This window comes from Microcaecilia unicolor, chromosome 2, assembly GCF_901765095.1.
Source record: "Microcaecilia unicolor chromosome 2, aMicUni1.1, whole genome shotgun sequence".
In the NCBI taxonomy this organism is placed as follows: domain Eukaryota; kingdom Metazoa; phylum Chordata; class Amphibia; order Gymnophiona; family Siphonopidae; genus Microcaecilia; species Microcaecilia unicolor.
This window is the reverse complement of record NC_044032.1, coordinates 288,341,365-288,368,630: the sequence shown is the minus strand read 5'-3', so window position 1 is coordinate 288,368,630 and position 27,266 is coordinate 288,341,365. Positions and strand designations below refer to the sequence as shown.

The 27,266-nt window shown below is 41.9% G+C and overlaps 1 protein-coding gene across 1 annotated transcript in view; it reads right to left on the bottom strand.

Moving 5' to 3' along the window:
- G6PD (glucose-6-phosphate dehydrogenase) overlaps nt 1–27,266 on the bottom strand; it is a 38,883-nt gene that overhangs the window by 5,241 nt on the left and 6,376 nt on the right. Inside the window, 8 exon segments of the mRNA XM_030194235.1 lie at nt 15,932–16,167; nt 17,833–18,019; nt 20,764–20,857; nt 20,942–21,067; nt 21,813–21,971; nt 24,266–24,483; nt 24,661–24,769; nt 25,219–25,256. Of these exon segments, the coding sequence (XP_030050095.1) occupies nt 15,932–16,167; nt 17,833–18,019; nt 20,764–20,857; nt 20,942–21,067; nt 21,813–21,971; nt 24,266–24,483; nt 24,661–24,769; nt 25,219–25,256 (1,167 nt within the window).

Sequence of the window (27,266 nt, the reverse complement as noted above, 5' to 3'; positions counted from 1 at the left end):
CGGTAGGGCTGGTAGGTATTCTGAGTCTTAGTTGTATGATTTTCTCTTTGAAGTATTTCGCGAGGTCGTCGACCCCTGGTATTTCTTTGTTATTGTTTGTAACAGGTGTAGTATCTAGCAGCTTATTTACAAGGTGGAAGAGTTTGTGCGTGTCTTTGTAATTTGGTCCAATCATAGTTTTATAGTGTAGTCTTTTCGTCTGTTTTATGGTGTATTTGTATTTCCTCCGGAGTGATTTCCATGCATTCAGTGTGGGTTCATCTTTCTTTTTGTTCCAAGCGCGTTCTAGTTTTCTGACTTGCGTTTTGAGTTCTTTCAGCTCTTCGGTGAACCATGGGTTTGATTTTTTTCCTGTGGGATGTTCTGGTTTGGATTGGGGCAATTGTGTCTAATATTGTTTTACATATGTTATTCCATTCTTGGAGGAATTGTACGGTGTCTGTGTTTGCTGGCCATTCATTTTGGTAGACCTGTTGCCAGAATGTTGTAGGGTCTATTTTTCCTCTTGTAGTGTATGTTGTTCGTTCGTTTTTGTTGACTGTGTTTCTGTGTGTTTTTCGCCAGAGGAGGGAGACATGTGCTTTATAGTGGTCTGTCCATGGTGTGGGTATCCATCTTGTGTCTTTAAGTAGGATAGTTGAGTCTAGGTCGAATTTGTGTGTGATGATGTCTAGTGTGTGTCCTTTTTCGTGTGTTGGTTGGGTGTTTGGAGCGTGTAAATCCCAGAGTTTCAGGAATTCTTTACATTCTAGTGTGTGTTTTGAAGTGTCTTCAAGATGTAGGTTGATGTCTCCTATAATGAAGATGTTGGAGGCCGAGACACATGTGTTCGAGATGAAGTCCATAAGTTGCGATTGGGAGTCTTTCCATTTTCCTGGTGGTCTGTAGAATAAAATTGTGTTGAGGTGTCCTTGTAGGTTCGGGTGATTGATTCTTATCGAGGCGATTTCGAGTTGTGGTGAGGTGGATTCACCAGTAGTTGTGATGGTGAACTCGGATTTGTAAATTATGGCTATTCCGCCACCTCTTTTTCCATTTCTTGTCCAGTGGGTGATTTTGTAATCTGGTGGGCATGTGTTTTTGATGGCGGGGTCTGTGGGGCCGTGAAACCATGTTTCCTTCAGTCGCAATTCAAGACTGATGCCTGTTTACCTCTCTATAAAGGACTCAGAATTGAGTTGTGCCATAACAGGGAGTGAGCAGTTCTCCCAATTCAGTATTCCAATAAAAAGCACTTTAAACAAAGTAAACGATCCGCTAGATCTTCTTCCTCATGTAGATGAAATGTTGAAACGATAAGTATGCAACCAAATAGTACAATATGGTGAACACCTGAACAGAGAAAACCTCAAGATATCAAAACAGCAATATACTGAAAGAGACAACAAAGAAGGGTGGGATTTTGGAATGATCTGTTGGAAAGAAAATTAGCAGGTAAGAACTAATTTCTCCTTCCTTAGTATCTACAACAGATCAATCCAGGACTGGTGGGATGTACCAAAAGCAGTCCTCAAGTGGGAAGTGATCCTGAAACCCTCGTTAGGAGAACAGAAGTCCCAAACTGAGTATCCCCTCTGGCTGACACATCCAATCTGTAACGCTTAGAAAAGGTAGCCAACCTGCAAATCTCATCTAACGTGACCACGGCTCTAGATTCTGCCCAAGTAGCAGCCACTTCTCGAGTAGAGTGAGTGGTGAAGGTCATGGGTAGACATTTACCTACTAAGATATAAGCCGAGGATAATCTCTTTCACCCAGCGGGCCACTGTGGCCTAAAAAGTTAAGAGACTTTTCTTAGGACCTGCAAATAACACAAAGAGATAAATCAGACCTCCTGCCTTTATTAGCGACTTCTAGATACCTAAACAGAACCCTGTAATTATCAAGCAACTTGAGGGCAGGGAAGTCTGCACCACAATCCTCTCTACGGAAGGAAGGGAGAAGTAAAGGTTGATCGAAATGAAATGGAGAAACCACCTTAGGGAGGAAGGAAAAAAACCAGTGTAAATGGAGACACCTGCCTCTGAAAAAGCAAGGAACAGGTCTCTATAAGAGAGTTTGAATCTCAGACACTTTTCTGGCAGAAGCGATCACTATAGTAGATATAGTAGAATTGGAAAAGGTACAGCGAAGGGCGACGAAAATGATAGTGGGGATGGGACGACTTTCCTATGAAGAGAGGCTGAGAAGGCTAGGGCTTTTCAGCTTGGAGAAGAGACGGCTGAGGGGAGATATGATAGAAGTGTATAAAATAATGAGTGGAATGGATCGGGTGGATGTGAAGCGACTGTTCACGCTATCCAAAAATACTAGGACTAGAGGGCATGAGTTGAAGCTACAGTGTGGTAAATTTAAAACGAATCGGAGAAAATTTTTCTTCACCCAACGTGTAATTAGACTCTGGAATTCGTTGCCGGAGAACGTGGTACGGGCGGTTAGCTTGACGGAGTTTAAAAAGGGGTTAGATAGATTCCTAAAGGACAAGTCCATAGACCGCTATTAAATGGACTTGGAAAAATTCCGCATTTTTAGGTATAACTTGTCTGGAATGTTTTTACGTTTGGGGAGCGTGCCAGGTGCCCTTGACCTGGATTGGCCACTGTCGGTGACAGGATGCTGGGCTAGATGGACCTTTGGTCTTTCCCAGTATGGCACTACTTATGTACTTATGTACCACAAAAAGTAATATCCTTGAGAGTAGCCCTCTTTATAGGTTTGAAAGGAAGATTCTGAAAAGCTTCAAGTGCCAAATTCAGGTTCCATTGAGGGCTCACAGGCCACAAATGAGGTTCAAGATTATGTAACTCTGTTAAAAACCAAACCACATCCAAGTGTGCCACTATACAGAAATCGTTTAAGCAACCTCTAAAGCACACCAGCGCTGCCACTTATATGTTCAAGGAATTTAATGCCAGCCTCTTCTTGAAAAAAAGGCAATATGGTCTAGAAGAGGCAGCTAAAATATCTCTCTTTAAACACCACACTTATACACTCTCCAGATTCGAGCATAAGCCGTAGAGGTAGGATGTTTTCTGGCTTGAAGATAATGATGAAACAAAAAAGTGAGGAGAATGGATGAGGATACCAACTGTTTTATATTTATTCACTTAAAAAATTCACTTAAAAAATTACATGTGCATAAACAGCGACCCGACACGGCCGTGTTTCGGCACAATGGCCTGCTTCAGGGGTCTTTATAACCTTGAATGATGTAGTTTAGAATGTTTGTTCCAAGGGAAATAACAGGAAACAAATCTCTCTGGTCTCCTCTCTTCAAAAATAATTTGCCGATAACTCTTAGGAGAGGAGTATTTAGATGCTCGTTTTTAAAAAAATATATATATTTCATATATATTATTTTTGAAGAGAGGAGACCAGAGAGATTTGTTTCCTGTTATTTCCCTTGGAACAAACATTCTAAACTACATCATTCAAGGTTATAAAGACCCCTGAAGCAGGCCATTGTGCCGAAACACGGCCGTGTCGGGTCGCTGTTTATGCACATGTAATTTTTTAAGTGAATTTTTTAAGTGAATAAATATAAAACAGTTGGTATCCTCATCCATTCTCCTCACTTTTTTGTTTCATCTTCACGGTGTCGTGAGGATTTTTTACCTCCTTTTTTGCCTTCGCTTGAAGATAATGATGACATCCTCAGTATAACCTTTCTTCCCTAACACTGACCTTTCAAGAGCCAAGCTGTAAGATCAAAGCAAGACAGGCCTCAAAGTAGAAGGCCTTTCGTGGAAGAGATAGAGGCTTGATATCAGGAGTCTGATGATATTGGCACACTACAGTCTCCTAGGCCAATCTAGAGCCACTAGGATTAAATGTCCTGGGCAAAAAGCTATTCTGTGGAGGACTCTATTAATAGCCACAGATGAAACACCAAAAAAGGTGTTAAGACAATGGCTGAAGAAGAGCATCCAACATCTGAGAACCAAACTCTTCTACTGCTGAAGAATTGGAAAAGCTTGACGTTGGCTTTTCTGGTCATAAAGGTCCAGAAGAGGCAGTCTCCATTTTAAGGATACATAAGAGAAGGCCTGATTGGAAAGTTCCAATGCCCCTGGGTCTAGGGCATTCCTGTTGCAATAATCTGCCTGTGTGTTCAAGTCTCCCACTAAGAGGGGCATTCTTGATATGATGTCTAAAACCTACTTTGGACGTTTTGCTGAAAATGTCCAAAAATCAAGTAGCAAAAATGACCAGTTCCTAGATGTTGTTGTGCATCTATCTTTTGGACCATTAAAAAAAAAAATCCAAATGAAAAATGCACAAAATCAAGCCACTGGGAGGAAGGAGGAGCCTGCTTTCCTAGTGGACTGGTCACACAGGCATCTTAGCAGAGCAGTGGGGCACTACAGTGGACTTCACATAAAAGGTTCTAGGTACACATCTCACCATTACCCCATAATACTGTATGGTGAGCCCTTCAAAACCCACAAAAAATGTACTGTACCCAACTATACACCACTACAAGAGTCCTTATGGCTGCAGGTGCCACCTATATGTGGGTACAGTAGTTTTTTTTTTGGGGGGGGGGGTTTGGGGGGGGAGGGCTGACACTTCCCACCTCAAGTGGATTATGGGCTGGGTCACCTTCTCTACAGTGCACTGCACTGACCACTAGGCTACTTCAGGAACCTGCTTACTGCTCTAATAAGACTGACCTTAACATCTGAAGCTGTCATAGAGGCTGGTATATACTATCTAATTTACATCTTTGCAGGGTGGGGGTCAGTGACCACTGAAGGAGTAAGGGGGTGTCTATTCCTGCAGTGGTGATCTGGTCACTTATAGCCCTGGATGTTTTTGTTTTATTCCATAATGAGACTAATTCCACTGAGCCATGCCAGTAAAGACAATAGGATCCCCAACCTGCAAGGCTAGCATCCGTGAGCACTATGATCCACTGCGGCAATGCCAGAGAAACACCCTGACTGAGATGATTATGGCACAGCCACCAAAAACACTATATTCCTGATAGACAGGGGACCAGTGGGTTAAGAGAGTGTATTAGAGCAGTCTCAAGTGAGCCTTTGACCAGGTCACCACATCTAAGGTAGCAGCCGGCAACCCCAGAATTTGCATGTAATCCCAGGCTCAGAAGGTGAAGTACATGCCAAACAAGAGAGTGAAGCTTGGAAATCCTGGAGGCTGGAAGGAATACCTTCCTGAGCAGTGTGTTGAACCCGACACCCACGTATTCTAGCGATTGAGAAGGAGTCAAGTGGCTCTTGGTGAAGTTATCTCCCTTTCAGTCTTTGGGCTGGGTGGTCACCACTCTGGAAATAGCCTCTAAACTGTCCTGAAAAGAGGAGGATCTGATTAGCCAATTGTCCAAGTAAGGATGAACTCTGATCCCCTAGTGATGAAGAAAAGTCACTACCTTGGAGAACATTCTGGGAGCTGTGGAAAGATTGAATGGCATTGGAACTGATAATGTTGCCCTAAAACCATGCAACAAAGAAACTGCCAACCTGGATGCCAAATTGAAATGTGGAAGTAGGTCTCCTTGAGATCTAGGGAAGTGAAAAATTCCCCCAGTTGCACTGACGCAAATTACTGACTGCAGGGTCTCCATTTGGAAATGAGTGGTCTTCAGAGCATGATTTATGTATCTTAGGTCCAGAACAGGCTGAAAGGAGCTTCCTTTTTTGAGAAAAACAAAGTAGATGGGATATCTTCCCAGACAACTCACTACAGGCAGTACTAAAGAGAACGCTCCCAAGGCTAAAAGATCCTCCAACGTGTCCTTTAGGAGGACCACAAGGAAATTCCAAGAAAAAAAAAATCTGCGAGGAAAAGGTGAAAATTCTAGTTTGTAACCAAGACCCATTGATCCAATGTAATCTTGGTCCACTCCTTGTAAAGACTAGATAGGTCTCGGCCAATGAGCAATGCCAGGGAGTAGACCTGTGCACCTTCATTAGCAGAAGTGGACAGATGAGAAGATTGTCCTCCAGATCTTTTATCCCCTTGAAAGAAGATTGCTTAGTCTGATATTGTGCTCAAGACTGAGAATTCCTAAAGGAGGAGTTTGGCTTGTCCTCTGGCAGATGGTGGGTCTTACTCTCCGAAGTTCTTGACCAACTTTTCTAGACCTTTACCAAACAATAACTTGCCCCGAAAGGGAAGCATGGCAAGGGTGGACTTCAAGGCCACATCAGCAGCCCAATTTGAGCCACAGGAAACACTGTGATGAAACTACCAAGGCCATATTTTATTTATGCAGACCAAAAAAGAGGCACTAAGTGTCTTGCCGCAACCAAAACAGAACACCACCAAAAGCAGATACTGTGAAATCCAAGAGTCTTTCAAATAAATCCCATTGTGGCCATGGTTTTTTCTAAATTGGCTGCATCAGGGGTAAACAAACAACTCAGCCAGGTCTTATCACTTCAGTCATCTCAATTCAGGAGGCCCCAGGAGGAGAGAGTCCAGGAAGTGCCAGGTCCCAATACAGAGACCTTGGAGAGAGAGACAGAGCCCGAGAGAAAGAAGTAGCTGAATTGAGATGGTTAAAAAGATAGAAAATAGAGATTAGGGGTAAATGGTCTATTCTCAATGGAGAAGGGTAGATAGTGGAGTTCCCCAGAGGTCTGTGCTGGGATCACTAAAAACTTGGCTCCACTTTTTATTGTCTTTTTCCTATTTTTGTACTTTCTGTGGTCTTTCCTAGTCTTTTCTCTCTCTAAATTGTGGGTAGTTGGTGAGTACTAATTTGGGGAGATAGTAAAAAGACTAGTAATATAAAAACAGATCGCTGCTTTTTAACATATTTATAAATGATATAGAGATGGGAATAACTAGTGAGGTAATTAAATTTGCTGACGACAAAGTTATTCAAAGCTGTTAAATCAAAAGAAGACCTTACAAGACTGGGAGACTGGGCATCCAAATGGCAGATGATATTTAATGTGAGCAAGTGCAAAGAGATGCATGTGGGAAAGAGGAACCAGAACTATAGTTACATCATGCTAGGTTCCACATTAGGAGTCACCGACCAGGAAGCGAACTGTCATTGTTGATGATACGTTGGAACCCTCTGGTCAGCGTGTGGTGATGGCTAAGAAAGCAAATAGAATGTTAGGTATTATTAGGAAAGGAATGGAAAACAAAGAAATGAGGACATTATAATGCCTTTGTATCGCTTCATGGTTTGACTGCACCTTGAATACTGTGTGGAATTAGAAAAGGTACAGAGAAGGGTGACAAAAATGATAAAAAGGATGGGACGACTTCCCTATGAAGAAAGGCTAAAGTGGCTAGGACTCTTCAGCTTGGAGAAGAGACAGCTGAGGGGAGATATAATAGAGATTTATAAAATAATGAGTGGAATGGAACGAGTAGACGTAAATCGCTTGTTTACTCTTTCCAATAATAATAGGACTAGGGGCACACAATGAAGCTACAAAATTAGTAAATATAAAACGAATTGGAGAAAATATTTCTTCACTGAACATGTAATTAAACCCTGGAATTTGTTGCCAGAGAATGTAGTAAAAGCAGTTAGCATAGCGGGGTTGAAAAAAGGTTTGGATAGCATCCTAAAAGAACATAAGCCATTATTAAAATGACTTGGGGAAAATCCACTGCTTATTTCTAGGATACAACAAAAACTGGACAAAGTTCACGTATTGCAATAGGACCATAAACGGCTAGGGAGGTTATCTCATAACGTCAGAAGTATCCGTGTGTGCCAACTGTTGTTCTGGCTCACCGGTCTGTATGTATTTGTAATCATTGAACACCTCCAGCCAACCAATGGTACCCGCTAGTACTCATATGTGAAAAAAATTGCCTATATATTGTTCATTAATTTCAGGAAAAAGGCACAACAATGTCCGTGGGTACCATTGTTCAAAAATTCAAAAATTAAACATTATTGCAATTAATAAGCAAGTAATGCACAAAATCAACTTAAGTGAATGAGCAAGTAATGCACAAAATCAACTTAGCTTGTAAGCTCCCAGCGCTGTCTAATAACTTCAACGGCTGGAGCTCATCGGGTTTCAGTTTAGGTTAGTGAAACCTCTTTAGGCAACTCCGGTAATCTGATAAGCCCGACAGGACCCTGTTTCGCGGTCTCTTGCTTTGTCAAGGGCATATAGGTAGCAGCCTGAGTTTTTGACGACAACTCAGGCTGCTACCTATATGCCCTTGACAAAGCAAGAGACCGCGAAACAGGGTCCTGTCGGGCTTATCAGATTACCGGAGTTGCCTAAAGAGGTTTCACTAACCTAAACTGAAACCCGATGAGCTCCAGCCGTTGAAGTTATTAGACAGCGCTGGGAGCTTACAAGCTAAGTTGATTTTGTGCATTACTTGCTCATTCACTTAAGTTGATTTTGTGCATTACTTGCTTATTAATTGCAATAATGTTTAATTTTTGAATTTTTGAACAATGGTACCCACGGACATTGTTGTGCCTTTTTCCTGAAATTAATGAACAATATATAGGCAATTTTTTTCACATATGAGTACTAGCGGGTACCATTGGTTGGCTGGAGGTGTTCAATGATTACAAATACATACAGACCGGTGAGCCAGAACAACAGTTGGCACACACGGATACTTCTGACGTTATGAGATAACCTCCCTAGCCGTTTATGGTCCTATTGCAATACGTGAACTTTGTCCAGTTTTTGTTGTGTGTTTTTTACAAATTTTTGTTGGACTAAGTTTAGCCATTATTTATTCTTTGTTGTTATATTTCTAGGATAAGCAGCACAAAATGTATTGTACTGTTTTGGGATCTTGCCAGTACTTGTGCTCTGGCTTGGCCACTGTTGGAAACAGGATGCTTGGTCTGTCCCGGTATGGCAATACTTATGTACTTGTAACAAGAGCAGGGTTCCAAGCATGCCCGAGAGCTAATAATTGCTAGTGGGAATAAGGGATTTACTAAATAAAAATGCTTTCAACAGCTTATGCAATAAAAGATAATTGGTAACGTATCTTAATGGATTAGGCAGAGAATTCCACATCTTCATACCTTGATAGGTAAAGCCTAAATTATGCATAGATGTATAATAAAGCTTCTTACAACTTGGGTAATGAAAGATGAGATAGTTCTTAGATGTAAGAAAAACAATTTTGTAAAGGCAGTTCTATCAGGTTTTGATGTAGAAAGGTAATAAACCATACAAAATTTGATAAACAAGTACACAAAGTTTAAATATAATCCGAAAATGTATTGGAAGCCAATGTAATTGCCAGGAGAGGAGTTACCTTGGTATAAGAGGAACTCTACAAACAAGACGGGCAGCTTCCTTTGTGAAAGTTCTGAGCAGATCTTAAAAGCAGTCTACTAAATAAGCCAAACTAGCCTCCAGGGTTGAAAAGTCCAAAGTCAGAGACATGGAGTCTATGGTGGTATCATTGGCATGCTGAACAAGCTTAAGGTGAGCTCTAGCAACCCAGGAAGCTAACTTACAAATACAGAGAATAACATGGGGACAAAGTTTGTCCTCATGGGCTCTGTCCCCATCTGCACAAGCCTCAAACACTTATAATTTTATGTGTTGTCAATTAAGTATTGGAAATGCTCCATGATGCCAGCAATAATGGATGAATCTGTTGCAGTAACAGTAAGATAGATGCTTGAGCGACCGGGCACATGATGGAAAGATGTTGCAGATGATAGGAGTCTGATCAGCAGACAAGACTTGTTGCCACATCAAAGGCAGACAAGACATAAATGATGCAATGTAACAGTGCTTCATTTAAATCCAAAAGCAGCTTCTGCAGTTTTTTTTTTAAATCATTGAATTCAGTTGCCAGTTGTCTTGAAATGTGTTAAGTTTTTACATATTGATAGATGCTGTTCCTTCTAGTTGAGACAACCTGTTTAAGGCTACTCTCATTAAGAACGTAAGAGTAGCCATACTGGGTCAGACCAATGGTCCATCTAACCCAGTATCCTGTTTTCAAAACAGAGGCCAAGCAAGATCACAAGTACCTGGCAGAAACCCAAATTGTGGCAACACTCCATACTACAAATCCTAGGGCAAGCAGTTGTTTCCCATGTCACTCTCAATAGCAGACTATGGACTTTTCCTCCAGGAATTTGTCCAAACCTTTTTTAAAACCCAGATAGCTAATCGCAATTACCACATCCTCCGGCAAAGAGTTCCAGAGCTTAACTATTCGTTGAGTGAAAAAAATATTTCCTCCTATTTGTTTTAAAAGTATTTCCATGTAATTTTCCTTGAGTGTCCTCTAATCTTTAGGAACAAGTAAAATAAATAAATAAATAAATAAATAAAGATTTACTTCTACTCATTCTACATCACTCAGGATTTTGTAGACCTCAATCATATCTCCCCTCATCCATCTCTTTTCCAAGCTGAAGAGCCCTAACCTCTTTAGCCTTTTCTCATACAAGGGGAGTTCCATCCCCTTTATAATTTTGGTCGCTCTTCTTTGAACCTTTTCTAGTTTCACTATATCTTTTTTGAGATACGGCGACCAGAACTGAACGTAATACTCAAAGGTGCGGATGCACCACGGAGTGAAACAAAGGCATTATAGTGTTTTCAGTCTTATTCACCATCCCTTTCCTAATAATTCCTAGCATCCTATTTGCTTTTTTGGCCACTGCCACACACTGAGCAGAAGATTTCAGCATATTATCTACAATGACACCCAGATCTTTTTCTTGAGTGCTGACCCCCAAGGTGGACCCTAGCATCAGGTAACTATGATTCGGATTATTTTTTCCAATGTGCATCACCTTGCATTTGTCCACATTAAATTTCATCTGCCATTTGGACACCCAATCTTCCAATTTCCTAAGGTCTTCCTGCAATATTTCACAGTCTGCCCGCGTAACAACTTTGAATAGTTTTGAATTTGATCACCTCACTCGTTGTTCCGATTTCCATATCATTTATAAATATGTTAAATAGTACCGGTCCCAGTACAGATCCCTGCGGCACTCCACTCTCCTCCATTGAGAGAAATGACCATTTACCCTTAACCTCTGTTTTCTGACCAATAACCAATTCCTAATCCACACCACAACCTTGCCTCCTATCCCATGACTATTTTTCTCAGGAGTCTCTCATGAGGAACTTTATCAAAAGCTTCTGAAAATCTAGATACACTACATCAACCGGCTCACCTTTATCGACGTTTATTCACACCTTCAAAGAAATGAAGCATATTGGTGAGGCAAGGCTTCCCTCAGCTGAACCCATGCTGACCCTGTCCCATTAAACCATGTTTGTCTACGTGTTCTGCAATTTTATTCTTTATAATAGTTTCCACTATTTTGCCCAGCACCGACATCAGGTTTACCGGTCTATAATTTCCCGGATCACCCCAGAACCCTTTTTAAAATTTGGTGTTACATTGGCCACCCTCCAATCTCCAGGTAATACGAATGATTTTAACGACAGGTTACATATTACTAACAGCAGATCATCAATTTCATGCTTGAGTTCTCAAGATTTTATTGAATGACAAGGGGACAAAAGTTTGTCCCCATCCTCGTGTCATTCTCTACCTGCAAACACAGGGTGGCAGCTTCTCCAAATCGTCAGGAAGAAGAGGGTAAAGCCTGGACATGGTCCTTGCCCTCAGCCTAGCATCAGGGTGTTCCTCCGAGCTGAGATGAGCTTCTGCAAAGCCTCATGAATGTAGAAAGATTTAGGAGCCTTTTTGATCCCCAACATCATGGGATCCGAGGCTATGGCAGAGGACTGAGGAACTGGAGAAGAAATGTGGAGAATATCCAGAGCCTTCATGATAAATGCTGGAAGTGCCTCCTTGCAAAAGAGTGGTCATAAAGCAGAGACTGAGGCAGGACTGAAAGGAAATCAGAAGCCAAAGGATCCAGCTTCTTAAATCAAAAGGTGGTTGAAACCTTTTCTTCTTAGAAGACAAGTCATCCTGGGAAGGAGGAGAAGATGGCCGTGGCTGAAGAGAGGATTGAGAGCATTTCAACAGAAAAGCTTGATGCAGTAACAAAACAAATTCAGGGAAAAAGGGAGGCTCTGGCCCCCAAAACAGTGGGAATGTCAGAAAGGGGCCTGGGAAAACTACTGAAGGGAAGGGAAGAAGAGAGGAACTGCCAAGAGGCCCCATTAAAACTGACAACTCAGAGGCACGAACATCAAAGGTGGCTACCATTCCTGTGCTACCGGATGAGAGCCGACAGCAAAGATAACTGCTCTCCTGAAGCTGAAACTGGACCCGAGCTACTTTCCGCACGCTCCAACGGGTCTTTCCTCGAGCAGTGGAGAATGAAAACAAGAGACACACTGCCCCGACGATGTTTTCCTCTCTGCACAAAGAGCAGGGCTTCACAGACTCAGCCAATGTTGCTACAAGCAGATCAGGCAAGGGAATGCTTGTACTCGCCAGCTGCACCTCCTCCACCCCTATAAAAAAAATAAAAAAAGACACCCAAAGGAAGACGACTGCCCCTCTCTCTGATAACTTCTTTAGTTGCCTTTTGTTTTCTTTGGTAGAGGAAGGAGACCAGGACAAGCAAGAGGCGGTGTATGATTCCCAGTACCACTAGGTATCCCCCAAGGCTTCATGGATGCTGTTCAAAAATACCATTCTGGAAGCCCAGGACAAATATATTCCGTACATTAAAAAAGGAGGAAGGAAGAACAAACGACAGCCGAGACGGTTAAAAAGCGAGGCGAAGGAAGCTATTTGAGCTAAAAGAAAATCCTTCAGAAAATGGAAGAAGGAACTGACTGAAAATAATAAGAAACAGCATAAGGAATGTCAAGTCAAATGCAACAGCGCTGATAAGGAAAGCAAAGAGGGACTTTGAAAAATAGATTGCATTGAGGCAAAAACACATAGTAAAATTTTTTTTTTAGGTATTATAAAAGAAGCCAGCGAAAGAGGTTGGACCGCTAGATGACCGAGGAGTAAAAGGGGCAATCAGGGAAGACAAAGCCAAAGCGGAGGGATTAAATGAATTCTTTGCTTCGGTCTTCACCAAGGAAGATTTGGGAGAGATATCGGTGCCAAAGCTGATGAGTCAGACAAACTGAATGAAATCTTTATAAACCTGCAGGATGTAATATCTCAATTTGAGAAACTGTAGAAAATCTCCTGGACTGGATGGTAGAATTGAAAAATGAACTTGCAGAACTATTGTTGGCGATATATAATTTATCTTTAAAATCAAGTGTGTACCAGAAGATTGGAGGGTGGCCAATGTAACGCCGAGTTATAAAAAAGGTTCCAGAGGAGATTCGGGAAATTATAGACTGGTGAACCTGAAGTCGATGCCGAGCAAAATGGTAGAGACTATTATAAAGAACAAAATTACAGAGCATATTCAAAAACATGGATTAATGAGACAAAGCCAACATGGATTTAGTGAAGGGAAATCTTGCCTCACCAATCGATTTTCAAAAGGCGTTTGACAAAGTACCTCATGAAAAACTCTAGAGGAAATTGGAGAGGCACGGGATAGAAGGATAGTGTCCTATTGTGGATTAAAAACCGGTTAAAAGAAAGAGAAAAAAAGAGAGTTGGGTTAAATGGTCAGTATTCTCAATGGAGAAAGGTAGATAGTGGGGTTCCCCAGGTGTCTATACTGGGACCGCTGCTTTTTAACATGGGAGTGAGGTTAATTTGCTGATGACACAAAAGTTATTCAAAGTTGTTAAATCAAAAGAGGATTTTGAAAAATTACAAGAGGACCTTATGAGACTGGGAGACTGAGCATCTAAATAGCAGATGAGATGTTTAACGTGAGCAAGTACAAAGTGATGCATGTGGGAAGAGAAACCCGAATTATAGCTACGTAATTCGAGGTTCCACATTAGGAGTCACTGACCAGGAAAGGGATCTAGGTGTCGTTGATGATATGTTGAAACTCTGCTCAGCGTGCGGTGGCAGCTAAGAAAGCAAATAGAATGTTAGGTATTATTAGGAAAGGAATGGAAAACAAAAATGAGGATGTTATAATGCCTTTGTATCGCTCCACTGTGGGACCACACCTTGAATATTCTGTTCAATTCTGCTCACTGCATCTCAAAAAAGGTATAGTGGAATTAGAAAAGGTACAGAGAAGGGCAACAAAAATGATAAAGGGGATGGGAAGATTTCCCTATGAGGAAAGGCTGAAGCAGCTAGGGCTCGTCAGCTTGGAGAAAAGATGGCTGAGGGGAGATATGATAAGAGGTCTATAAAATAATGAGTAGAGTGGAACAGGCAGACGTGAATCGCTTGTTTACTCTTTACAAAAATACTAGGACTAGGGGGCACACAATGAAGATACAAAGTAGTGAATTTAAATCAAATCAAATCAGAGAAATATTTCACCACTGAATGTGTAATTAAACTCTGGAATCTATTACCAGAGAATGTAGTAAAAGCAGTTAGCTTAGCGTGGTGAAGTATATGCAAGTTCCCTTGACAAAGGGAGGCACTGCGAAACAGGTTCCTGTCGGGACAAAGCATTCACTGGCTGTTTAATGGAATGCTGACAAGTGAGATCTAAGCAATGCAGGACAGCTGAATCCACAGCATGAGCTACAGATAATAAAGCAGCAGGGGGTTTTTCAGCCAGATAAGTCTAAACATTGATCCTGCTTGACAAGTATAAACATTGTTTCTGCATGGGTTTAAGCTCTGTATATAAGCTACAAACGATAGTGCACAAAAATTTACAAAAAATTATAGAAATATGGATTAATTTACTGTAGAACTCTGATTTTGAGGTGGTTGACAGCACTATCGGTGGTTGGGGGTAGTCGATGATTATAACTGAGTCACTAAAGCTGAGGCTTTAAGGAAGCACAAAAAAGAAGAGCCTGTGTGACGGTATAAGACATCCCCTCATTAAAACATAAATAAGTGTGAGCTGCTCCACTGACAGTTTGTTGTGTATGGTTCAAATTATAAGTGGTGGAGGGTTGCCATTTTTTGTTATATTTTTTGATTATTTCTAGGATAAGCAGCATAAAATGTATTGTACTTTTTTGGGATCTTGCCAGGTACTTGCGACCTGGATTGGAAACAGGATGCTGGGGTTGATGGACCTTCGGTCTGTCCCAGTATGGCAATTTATGGGAAATAGAGGAGTACTGAATTGATAAAGCTGCTCACTGCCTATTATGGCACAACTGAATTTTGAGTCCTCTACCTGCTGATAGACAGGCATAACCTACCAGTCATGGATTGATCTGTTGTAGCATTGTGAATGCCTTATTCCTTGGTGTCTACATGTGCAGGGGGGAAATAAAAGAGCAGATCAGTAATAGATATTTAAAAACTTTATTAGTAGTACCATACACCAGAATATTGCCCAGCACAGGCCGTGTTTCGCCCAAGAGGGCTGCTTCAGAGGTATTGTAGGCAAAGTGGTTTATGCACACCGGTGGACAACAGTTGTTGCTTTCCTGCTGGTTTTTTTGAAGATTTTAATGATTTTCAAGATTGATGTGAACACCATTCACTGTTGTACAAGCATTTCATTACACGGTTTATACCATAGCCCCTGACGCAGCCCTCTTGGGCGAAACACTGCCTGTGCCGGGCAATATTCTGGTATATGGTACTACTAATAATGTTTTAAAATATCTATTACTGATCTGCTGTTACATTTTCCACGTTGGAGTTTGCGGATCGCTTGCCTTGTTGTTTTTTGGGACCCTCGTACATGTGCAGGGGTTCAGAAACTTAAAGCAATAAACTAATGCAGAAAGCCAAGCTCATCTCCTACTCTCACCCTCATTGCAGTCTTTCTTATTGCGACACAAAGACAGATCCCACCTCACACACAACCTGCTGATACAGAACATAGGGAAAGACTGTCTCACATCTCCCTCAGCAACAGTCCCACCTCATATGATCCTCCGGACCCTGCCTCATGCCTTCTCCTGTGGTTAAAAAGCATACGAACATATACTAACTGCGGATAAAGCAGTTAAGAGACACCTCATACCTTATATCTGTTGCCATAAGTCAGGTCCAGCTCAGATTCTTCTGGATTGAAGAACATTCCAGGCTTCTTGGTCATCAGTTTTGTGTAAACTGCTTCATTTGGCTGCACTCTGATGACCAGCTCATTCCGTTTACACTGCTGGTTAAATATATCACCGGGGACATCCCGGAACTGCAGCCGCACCTCAGTCTTGCGTTCATTCAAAGCCTTCCCACACCGCAGGATGAACGGGACACCTGCAGGTAAAAAAAAAAGAAAAAAACTCAAGCTACCCTGGTACCACAGAGCTGTGCAGAACCCAAAAGTCCATCAGTGCAGACCTGAAAGTTGCTTCCTGTCAGCTCAGAGTTAGCCTTAGGAGTTATCAGGACCGACTCCTGCACAGAGCAGCCATCAGAACATATCCAGTTCATATGAACCCTTAAATGATGTTACCACACCTCCTTTTGATAGTGGTACTACTCAAACTTGATTATGTATATCTAAAGTCAAAGCTGACCACATTTCAGAACAGATAGTTAACAGCTTTTCACAGTTGGGATAGCTATCAGAATTGGAGAAGTCGAAATTTTACCACTGCGCGAATATACATGTCATGCCATTTGAAGACTGTACATTACTCACAAACTGTCAAAGATGCTCAAAAAGGGCACCTGGTTGTGGGACTCCACCACACATTAGAACGGGAGAGGGGATGGGAACGGAGAAACTCATTATGTAATTGTAAATATTTCATGTTGAAATAACTCTACTGCATGCAGCACACATGAGGGAAGCGCAAGGCCGGGAACAGATCCTTTAGCAGGCGGCATCTTCCCTGTAGCTGTAATGGTATCAGTTTATTACTGAAATATGTAGCATATTTGCTGGATTATATATACCCCAATATATTTGTGCAGCTTTTACACTGCAGCAGAGAGAATAGTTTCATTCTAAAAGCCCTCTTCCCTCTCCCTTTGGGGAATATTTACAAGACAAAAGGTACTGCTGTAGTGGCAGGGACCTCGCCTTGCCTTTTCTCATTCCTTAAACAAAAGACTTAAGACTGCTTTAAAGTTTTAAATTGACTCTATTCCTCTGATCAACACAACAAAGATTGGACCTAACCAGAGGATGCAAGGAGACAGACAGGTGGGAAAGGTATGGAGAGCCCATTGAAGACAAAGACTTCAGAGGGGAAACCATAAACAGGACATTTGCTTGTCAAAGGTATACCTGCCCCTCCCATCAGCTTTCAGACATGTGCTGAAAGGAAGGACTTATAATGTGGTCATGTGAACAGACTACATTAACCATAATGCCTTGCAAAATATCCAAGACATGCACACACCATGCTTCTCTGCTAACATTATAAAAGGCCTGGAAACAGCCCAGCTCGCTCTCTTGGAACCTGCTCCTCTTGGGACCTGCCTCCTCTGGAAACCTGCCTCTCTTGGAAACTGCTGCTCTCTTTGGGGTCCGCTGATGCCTTGCTCCTGAAACATGTGCTCATCAACCAGCTGAACCACAGCATGCTTGTAACAAGGACTTGTGAGTAACATAACTTTTGATCTAGACCTGCTACTTTGTTCTATTTTTATGCACAGATTACCTGTAAAGATTCCTCTTAAAACCTACCTCTCGTGTGCAATTGTATATTAAATCAATCTTTTTGAAGCTAAAAATATGGTCTCTTTGTGTTCTGAATATATATATACTTAATATATTTAATTTATTGCAATTATCACCTCTGGTGATTGGTGGAGAAATTAATATCCTAAAACTTATAAATACAGCGCTTGCTCTTAAATTATAAACAGTAGCGAGTTGCTCTAGAGCTATTTTCCCCAAAATAAATCATTTCTTCCAACATATTAATTGCTGGAGAAGTGGGTAGAATTTCTTGTAACATAGCCACTTACCATCCCAGCGCTCATTCTGAACATACAGCACCACAGTGGCAAAGGTGGCTGTGAGAGACCCTGCCGGGACAGTTGCATCATCAAGGTAACTCTTCTTCTCTTCTCCTTGCCCTTTGGGGTTCCCCACATACTGCCCCAGAACCACATCGCTCAGCTGGATCTCAGAAACGGACTTAAGAACTTTCACCTAAAAACAGTAACAAGATTACAAGAGCTAAATATGCCTTACCCTAGTGAAAAGGAAAGATGGAAAGGGGAAAGGGGACTTGATATACTGCCTTTCTGAGATTTTTTTGCAACTACATTCAAAGTGGTTTACATATATTCAGGTACTTATTTTGTACCAGAGGCAATGGAGGGTTAAGTGACTTGCCCAGAGTCACAAGGAGCTGCAGTGGGAATCGAACTCAGTTCCCCAGGATCAAAGTCCACTGCACTAACCACTAGGCTACTCCACTCCAAGTTCCTAAACGCATAAAGGACATATATGAGAAATAAACCCTTTTCAGCAGAAAGGGACCAGTGATGTCACAGGATGAAACTCTAAAGGGGTGGACGAGTAATCTGAAAAATTTATTTTTCACAGAAAGGGTAGTAGGATGGAGGGAGATGATAGGGGTAACAACAGTAGCAGCATCTCCCTCATCCTATTTCTTAAGGAAAGTCTCTTATGTTAGGAAGGCACTTCTTTTCTCATATGACCTCAAGAAACTTCTCCCCAATCTCAGCCCCTCCCCTCCGGTCTTGAGAAAGCTCCATCTTCTACAAAGCCTCCACCTTATTTGATGATCCAATACCTGCTCTGTTTAAGAATCCCAAACTTAACCACCTCTTCTTCATTCTTCTCATGCTCAAAGCCAGCCATACCTATGGATGCATCCCTTTGTGCTGGAAGCAGCTATCTATCCTCTCCTGAAAAAGCGAAGCTGGACCCATCCATCATCTCAAACTTTTGCCCAGTATAAAATCTTACATTCATCGCCAAAATCCTTTATAATCATCTTGGGGAAGTTTTCTGATTACCTGGATAGCATCCATACTCCACCCCATAGTTTAGGCTTTCATCCCAGACATAGCTGTGAATCTGTTAAATTTGATTTGCACACACTTCTTGGGGGGTGGGGGAGGAGAGAGAAATCACAATGCTCTGCTCTTAAGACCTTAGCACTGCTTTTAACTTGGTAGATCATGCCTTAAAAAAAAATTCCTCACCTTACAGAACTACATCTTGGAGGCATGGTCCTGTACTGATTTACCTCAAAATTCAGACTCTCACTGTAGTGTCTTGTCCCACAAGACTCTTATTCACACCTATCGAAAGTCTCGGTCTCAGCTGTTTTTGTTACACTGACAATGTTCAATTCACAGCATATGTTGACTGTGAATTCCTAGATCCTTATCTAGACACATTCTCAGAGGTTAATTCAATTTAAACTCAGTTTAATCCAAGTCTGAGGCCATCTGAAACTGCAGGAAGCTACCTTCTTCCTCTCTTTCACTATTTATTCTGGGCAGCCCTGTCACCTTGCAGAACACCAGGGGTGCTACTGGATACATTACTCATTTTACACTCAAAATATTTTGCTTGGGCCCCATCTCCAGGTTAAAGATCTCCAACTGCTGAACCAAACTGTTCCTTAATCAAATTAAATTGCTTTAATGCCCTCTATAATGATCTCAAAGATTAACTCTTTGAAGTGCTACAGTTTATGCAAAATACTGCAATTAAGTTAATACATCACACTCACAATCATAACATGCCACGCCTCTTTAATTCAGCCCCCAGGGACCTCCAGTCTCTAAAGAATCAAATTCAAGATTATGTTTATTCACTGTGCCCTTTTCCCTGGCACCAAACCAAGACAGCCAGAAGTTTTCAGTTTGTTAATAAGAAAAGGCGCCTTTAAGAAAGAGGACGCCATCTTTCTCGTTGGCACTCCTGGTTTATTTGAAACTTAGAGTGATGCAGTTTTAGCCCACACTATTTAACTCCAAGAAATGATGGATAATTGCAGCTTTACATAGAACCCCTGACGAAGGCCGACTATAGCCAAAACACGGCAGGCGTCGGGTTTGTTTTTAGAGTATCTTGTATTTCACTTGAAGACTGTTTGCACAAGCCTTTACATTTTATGAATAAAGTGTATCTTATGAACAAACTGAAAACTTCTGGCCATCCTGGTTTATTGCATTGGTGCCTTCCTCCCTGTTTGCTCGATTGACTTTTTGTGAAAGGTTTGTTCTTCCTTCTTGTGTTTATTTCCTGGCACCCCACTTTATTCCTTCATGGGCTCGTCCCAAAGCAGTTTCCTGACTGTCCTCTAGAATCAGACTGGAGGTTACCCGGTGCACCATGTTTGCTTATTTGGTTTCATCAATTTGGAACTCCCTTCCATTGAATCTCAGAAATGCGTCTTCATTTATCAAAACTGAAACTGGGCTTAAAACCAGGTTCTTTGTTCAGCCTTTTGAAATCTGAGCTGTTGTCTGAAGAGAAGGGGAGCCTGGCACTGATCTCAGGGCTGTCACTTCCTGCTTCCACTCATGCCCTCTTTTCAGTCTGTATGCTAAGTCTCTAGTTTCTCCCTTCCTCTATGGTTTTATGAATTAGCTTATTTTATGCTGTACATTGGTGTACGCTACTTGTAATACATCAAAAGGCAGTTGATTAAGTATTTAAATATGCTTTTTCCAGGCTTTTTAAAGTTTATTATCCTTAATTGCAAAAAGGCAGAGATTAACTCTGGAATAAAACAAGGCAGACTACATTGGGCCATTATGGTTCTCTCTTTCTACAGCACAAATGCTAAGAATAAAATATAGCATACATCTATCCCCTTAGAACACTAGCCCTGCCTGGGGAGGGGCAGCTGACTGGACAAGTACAAAGCTGCAAACCTTTTCATCTTGGACAAGTACAAAGCTGCAAACCTTTTCATCTCGGACATCATCAGAGTTTGTGGATGTTGGCTTTTCCATTGCAACAAGACAAAGCATCTGTAAGAGATGGTTCTGCATCACATCCCTGAAATTAAAATTGCACCAATAAAACATCACAAAGAAGAAATAACTGGTGTCTGAATGTAACAGTTGATCAGCTCTTCCTCACCGAATTATTCCAAATTCATCGAAGTATCCTCCACGACCTTCAGTCCCAAACGGCTCTTTGAAAGTCAGCACCACACTGCTGATGTTGTCTCGATTCCAGACTGGGCCAAAAAGTCTGTTGCCAAACCTTTAACAAAAAGAGAGATCTTTATGAAAAGTAAACCTAGAAGCAGGTGAGAGGCTGCAGTCATGTTGATTTTTGCCCAGCAGTTTTCCTATTGTTTATCTGGGCTCTCATCTCAATGTAGGACCAGTGCTGTGAACCTACCCTGTAAACCTTCATTTGCAACCACTCAGGGAGTTTTCACGTGTTTTGCAATAATCCCCTGCCCTCACACAGAGATTGTTCCTAGCTGGAGCCACACATGGCAGCTACCTCCAGAATTCAGTACACAGGGAGGCACCTTTTCAAAGCACTTAGCCTTCCAAAGTTCCATAGGTTTCTATGGAACTTTGGAAGGCTAAGTGCTTTGAAAATATGCCTCAGGGACTTCAAAAGTCTGATCGTCAGGTGTCACCTCTATGAAAGGATTCCTGTTCCCTTCCCCAAGAAGGTGCGAGTGCTGGCTTTGCATCATCCCCAAGCAGTCCAAGTGTGAAATGTGGGTTTCCCATATAACACGATGGAGTGCTGATGCTAAACCTTTGGGTCAGCTTGCAGTCATATCAATGAGACTAACACCAGAACACAGAGTTGTGTTTTAGATGTAATTACTCACCTTTTTCTAATCTAAGTTCAAGGCAAGTTATAAGCAGGAAGGCAAGTTATTTCCCATTTCCAAGTGGAGTAAGCTATACCCGAGGCAACAGACCCAAGGTCTCAAGGAGCGTCAGCAGGAAAAGCAAGAACTGAACCCTGGAAAAGTACAAACCTTAGCACCATGAGATTCTGAACCATTTCCTTTCCCAGATAGTGATCAATGCGATAAATCTGATCCTCTCTGAAGAGGGCTGAGATATGGTTGGAAAGTTTATTGGAACTTTCCAGATCCTTTCCAAATGGCTTCTCTACAATCAGACGTGTCCAACCCCTTAAGAAAAAAACAAAACACAAAGATCTAAAAACATGCCATGCTTCTTCCACTGAAGGGCATTACTAGCCATTTCTGAGTCAGATCCAGTGTGTTACCCTGTGCCTTCTTGAATTCTCTGTGATATTATGCTTGAATCTACCTCCTTTTTAGTGTCATACCATAACCTGGAGCTTGCTTTCATGAAAAGTCTGTTGATGGTGCATTTATATTTTAATGTCTAACACATCCCCCCATCTCACCTGACTACTAGGTTATAAATATTTGCAGGATATTGCAATGAGTAGGCAAGAAAGGCAACCTCTTGCATGCCAAGCCACAGAAGGCACCATATCATCCTTTTCAATCAATCAATCTGAGCTACACTTGAGTGTAGCTCAGTGGTTTTCAACCAGTCCTTGGGACACACCCAGCCAGTTGTGCTTTCAGGAAACTCAATGAATATGCATGAGACAGATTTGTAGAACCAAAGAAGCAGTACATTCAAATCCATCTTCTGCAGAGTCATTGTGGATATCCTGAAACCCTGACTGGCTGTGTCCCAAGGACTGGGTTGAAACGCACTGATCTAGCATATTAGAATGGTCCTTAGTCTGTATAATCTTTCCCCACTAAAGAATTTTAAAACATGGCATTTTCACACTAATTCATAAGTTGCATTAGAATGGAACTATTTTCTTCACTTGTTTAAAAAAATTTATATTCTGCCCATCACTAAGTAGCTTACATAATAAAAACATACATACAATTTCAAAATCACACAGGACAGATCTAACAAACACTTCTCAATGACAATACATCAAGAGAGCCTGAACTTGGAAGCTGCCAAATAGAGCTCAAGTATCAGAGAAGGCCTGCATATACAAGTGCTTTTTTAAAAACCTTTTTCAATTGCTGTAATGATGAACAAATTTGAGTATGCCCTGGTAATGCATTCCATAATCTTGGTAAAGACCCCCAAAGCAACCAAATAGGAAAAAAAAAAAAGACCCCCCCCCCCCCCACACACAAAATAGGGGTTGACCAATGTAGTTCCAGCACAGGGATGTTTATCGACAATCAACTTTGAACAACGACAAAAGTGACTCGATGCAGCCCTGCATTTTGGTGCCACATACGCCTGCCTCAGGAGTCAAGTAACCTCAGCCAAAGTTGGTAAGTTAACAGTTGACAATTTAAAGCATCCAATAAACAATAAAACAGCATAAAAAATGCCACCAAGCAGAATCACAAAGGTAGGTAGCAACACGCAATGTAAAGAGTAGCAAGTTGCTAGTTCTTGATGACTTACTACACTTTACATTGCGTGTGTTGCTGCCTACCTTTGTGATTTTGCTTGGAAGCGTTTTTTGATGCAGTTTTGTTTATTGGATGCTTTGAATCATCAACTCTATCTTACCAACTTTGGCTGAGGTGACTTGACTCCTGAGGTAGGCCCAAGTGGTGCCAAAATGCAGGACTGCATTGAGTCACTTGTCATTGTTCAAAGTTGACTGACTGTCGATAAACATCCCTGTGTTGGAAATATATTGGTCTACTCCCATTTTCCATAGTCTTGCCAGCTACTGAAAAGGCACAAGATGATGTTTTGGCAAAATGAAGAACACTACAGAAAGGTGCCTCTAAGTAGCTGAATGCAAGGGACGCAAGGTGTATACAACCATAAGACACTTTTTAAATACTGTGTGCCTCCCTGATGTAGAGTCTGATAAATCAAATTTCAAGACCTTACGTGTAATATATTTCACAGGTAGCCAATGCAATTTCTGCAGCAATTTTGTCACATGATCATATTTACTGCTTCCAAAAACTCTAATGCAGAATTTATCACTATCTGAAATGCCTTAGAGTGTGTCCATGCTAACCCCAGATATAATGCACTATAAAAATCCAGTCCGGTCAAAACCAATGATTGCGGGACCTCCCGCAAGATTTTTTCTTCCGGTTTGAGGGGCTGCCGTGGACGTCAACCCAGTCGTGAGAACAAGCAGCCTGCTTGTCCTTGGAGAACAAAGAAATATCCAGTGTACCTGAATGTAACTCACCTTGAGCAACTACTGAAAAAGGTATGAGCAAAATGGAAATGGAAAAGTTACATAGCATATTTTCAAAGCACTTAGCCTTCCAAAGTTCCATATAAACCTATGGAACTTTGGAAGGCTAAGTGCTTTGAAAATGAGCCCCTAGTATCTCAACATGTATATAGGAAGGACAGCAGCTGGGTGCCTGATACCAGGGTTCAAGAAAACAAGGCCCTCCATAACTTCTATTGGCTTTATTGATAGGCTCCTTACACTTGGCTCATACAGGTCTCCTTGATGCTCTTGGTAACATCTTCATAAACACTGGGTGGCAGTGCAAGGTAGAAGAGTCGATTTGCTTTCTTCCCATTGGGCAAGGAGTTCATGTGGGCATTGAGATTCTCAAAGGACGATCGTTCATTGTACTGTCCAGATACATATGAATTTCGGTTAAAGAAGGTATCCAACTTCTTCTGATCCTCTGCAGTTGCCTGAAATACAGAGATTGGAAAGCTACTATCAGTACTGACCCCAGGCATAACCAGCCCCTTTTGATAGCACTTGCCTCCCAACTCCATAATTACTAAAGCCCCTGGAAAGTGCTAGTACAATCTTTCCTCCCCCTCTCTCCCAGTACTACTGGAAGTTAAGAATGCGAGCTCGATCACCTTCAGGTAAGGCTGGACTTGTTTCCTCAGGGTCTCCACAGTCAACTTGGATCTGGAATAGCCTATAATAAAGGTGTCCTCAGGCAACAGCCCATCATTAAACAGCCACCTGACAAAAGAGGAAAACATTTTAGAGAGCACTCTACTGTCTACAAGTCACACCCAGGCTGATGTCAGAAAGGAGGAATGATCAAAGCCTGACACCACCAAGCAGAAGCCTTCAAATCTCTCTTTCTTCCCCTCCAACCCTCCTTCACATTCTCTGCATCGTCTTCCACTTCTCAACAACCTTTCCCACCATCCTTCCACCTTAAACCCAGTGTTAATCCTCAAATCCCCTCTTGCTAGCATCCTTCCCACTGTTACCACCAGACCACAATCTATCCGCATTCTGTTCACAGACTGTTTCTGTGAACTTATTAAATACAAATTTCTTCCATCTTTATTCTACATCTCCTTATATATGGCTGCATACAGAACAGCACCTTACACAAAACATCCCAGGGCAATGGTGTTATAGGGTCGTGTCTACAATAACATTATACAACATAACAGTACCATAACGTGGGGTAGATCTTCTTTTTGGCCAAGTCTCCCTGCGAAAAAAAAAAGAAAAAAGGGAGGGGACTTATTAAAAGAATGAAACATTAAAAGCCTCCTTCTGCTCCAACTATACCTATGAGCATGAATGGCACCTTTCCTTCCTCCCACCCAGAATTCCAAGCTCCTTTTAAAGTTATGAGCTCCTCAGTGGGGTAGGGGGCCTCTCCGGGGAATTTTCTGTTGGTTTGAGGGTGTAAGAGTCTAACCCTTGAATCAATCGGGTTCTTCTGATGCTTTGTCTATTCCTCAGGGGGCTGGTTGGTGGTTTGTGATGGGTTGGGGTTATAGGTTTTCATTGTTGTTTATACTCTGTTTGTCGTACTTACACTGTATTTGGAATTTACTAAGAAAAAGATTTGATAATAAAGTTATGAGCTGCCTTTAAGAACCTATAAATGGACCTTTTAGTAAGATACATTAATATTATTGGGCTGCCCATAAATTTACTATTCACGCGCAACTCTGGGCCAGATACACAAAGATTATAAGTGATATTAACATCTGCTTCAGACTTGTTCTTGCCAATCTAAAGCAAGCAATTATGTACCTAAAGCAAGCAATTATGTACCTAGTAATGCAGAAAGGGGTTTGCCATGGCTCTAACGTGCGCCATTAGCAGCCACCGAGAACCCCATGCAAATGTATTACAATGAACTCATTAGTATTCCAATGAGTTCATTAGTACTCTAATGTATATTCCGGGGGATGCACAGCTCCTGAGCAGCTGTAATTTAACGAGCAAATTTTAAGGCTGCTCTAGAGCTGTCAGAGAGGAGAGAAGCACAAGGGGAAACTTAAAAAAAAGCAAAAAAAAAAAATTTTTTTTTTTTTGGGGGGGGGGGGGGGGGGGGTACTAGGAGGTGATAAGTAAGAAGCACAAGCAGGCAGCCCCCAATTTTTTTTTTGTTTCCCCTCCCCCAAATTTTTTTTTTTACATTTTCTCTGGTGATCCCATGAACCGGACCCTTCCTCCTGCAAGTGCACACCCCCCCTCCCAACCCCACTCACACCCCTTCCTGTACCTTTACAAAGTGGAGGAAGGAGGGAAGGAGCAACAGCTCCTGCCTCAGGCCTACCTGGAACACAATCGAAGTGCATTCTGGGATGTACTGGGAGGGGCTAAGCACCATATAAGGAAAAAACTCTTTATATAGTGTTTAGCCTCACCCAGTACATCCCAGAATGCACTGCCATTGTGTTCCAGGTGGGCCCAAGGCAGGAGTTGTTGCTCCTGTCCTCCTGCCTCCACCTCGTGAAGGAACATGGAGGGGTCCTGGTGGGATCGGAAGGGGAGTGTATGCATGCGTAGGGGAAGGGGTCCGGTTCACTGTACCACTGAGGGGGGGAGGGATTTTCTTGGGGGGGGGGGTCAGGAAAAGTTTTTAAAAAGCGTGGGGTCGGGAAAGTCTGGTTCATCAGAACTGTCAAATGGATTTGACAGCAGACTCAAATCCATTTGACAGCTCAGACTCGCAAACAACGAGCAATGCACAAAGGGGGATCCATGCAGCTCATCTGCATGCAATCCCCTTTGTGCATCCCTTGCTGATAGCGAGTTGCTAAAAATTACCGAGGCAGCCATATTTTACAGCTGCCTTTGTGCACTGGGGTTCACTTTGCTTTTTACCCCTATTAGTTTTTTTACCCCTGACTCAGTCTGAGGGCGAAACGTGGCCACGTTGGGTAACTTGTAATAAACCACTTCTTCTGTTACCCTCCTGTTCTATTTTTTTGTCTTTTTTGATCTGCTTTTTTTCTTTTGATTTGCTATTTCTGTGGCAGATCTTTGCCTTTTTTTTTTGTTTCTGTCTGCAATCAGAGCCCAGAGCAACAAAACTGGCCACATCACTGTAAAGGTTACTTTCTATCTATGTTAGAATAAAGAGAGAGCAGTCATCCTATATAATAAAAAGCACCTCCAACATTCTGAAGCTGACCCCGTGGCACTGTAGGGTTCGTAAGTCTGTAGTTCAGCGTTTCATTGGCTCTCACCGTCAACGAAG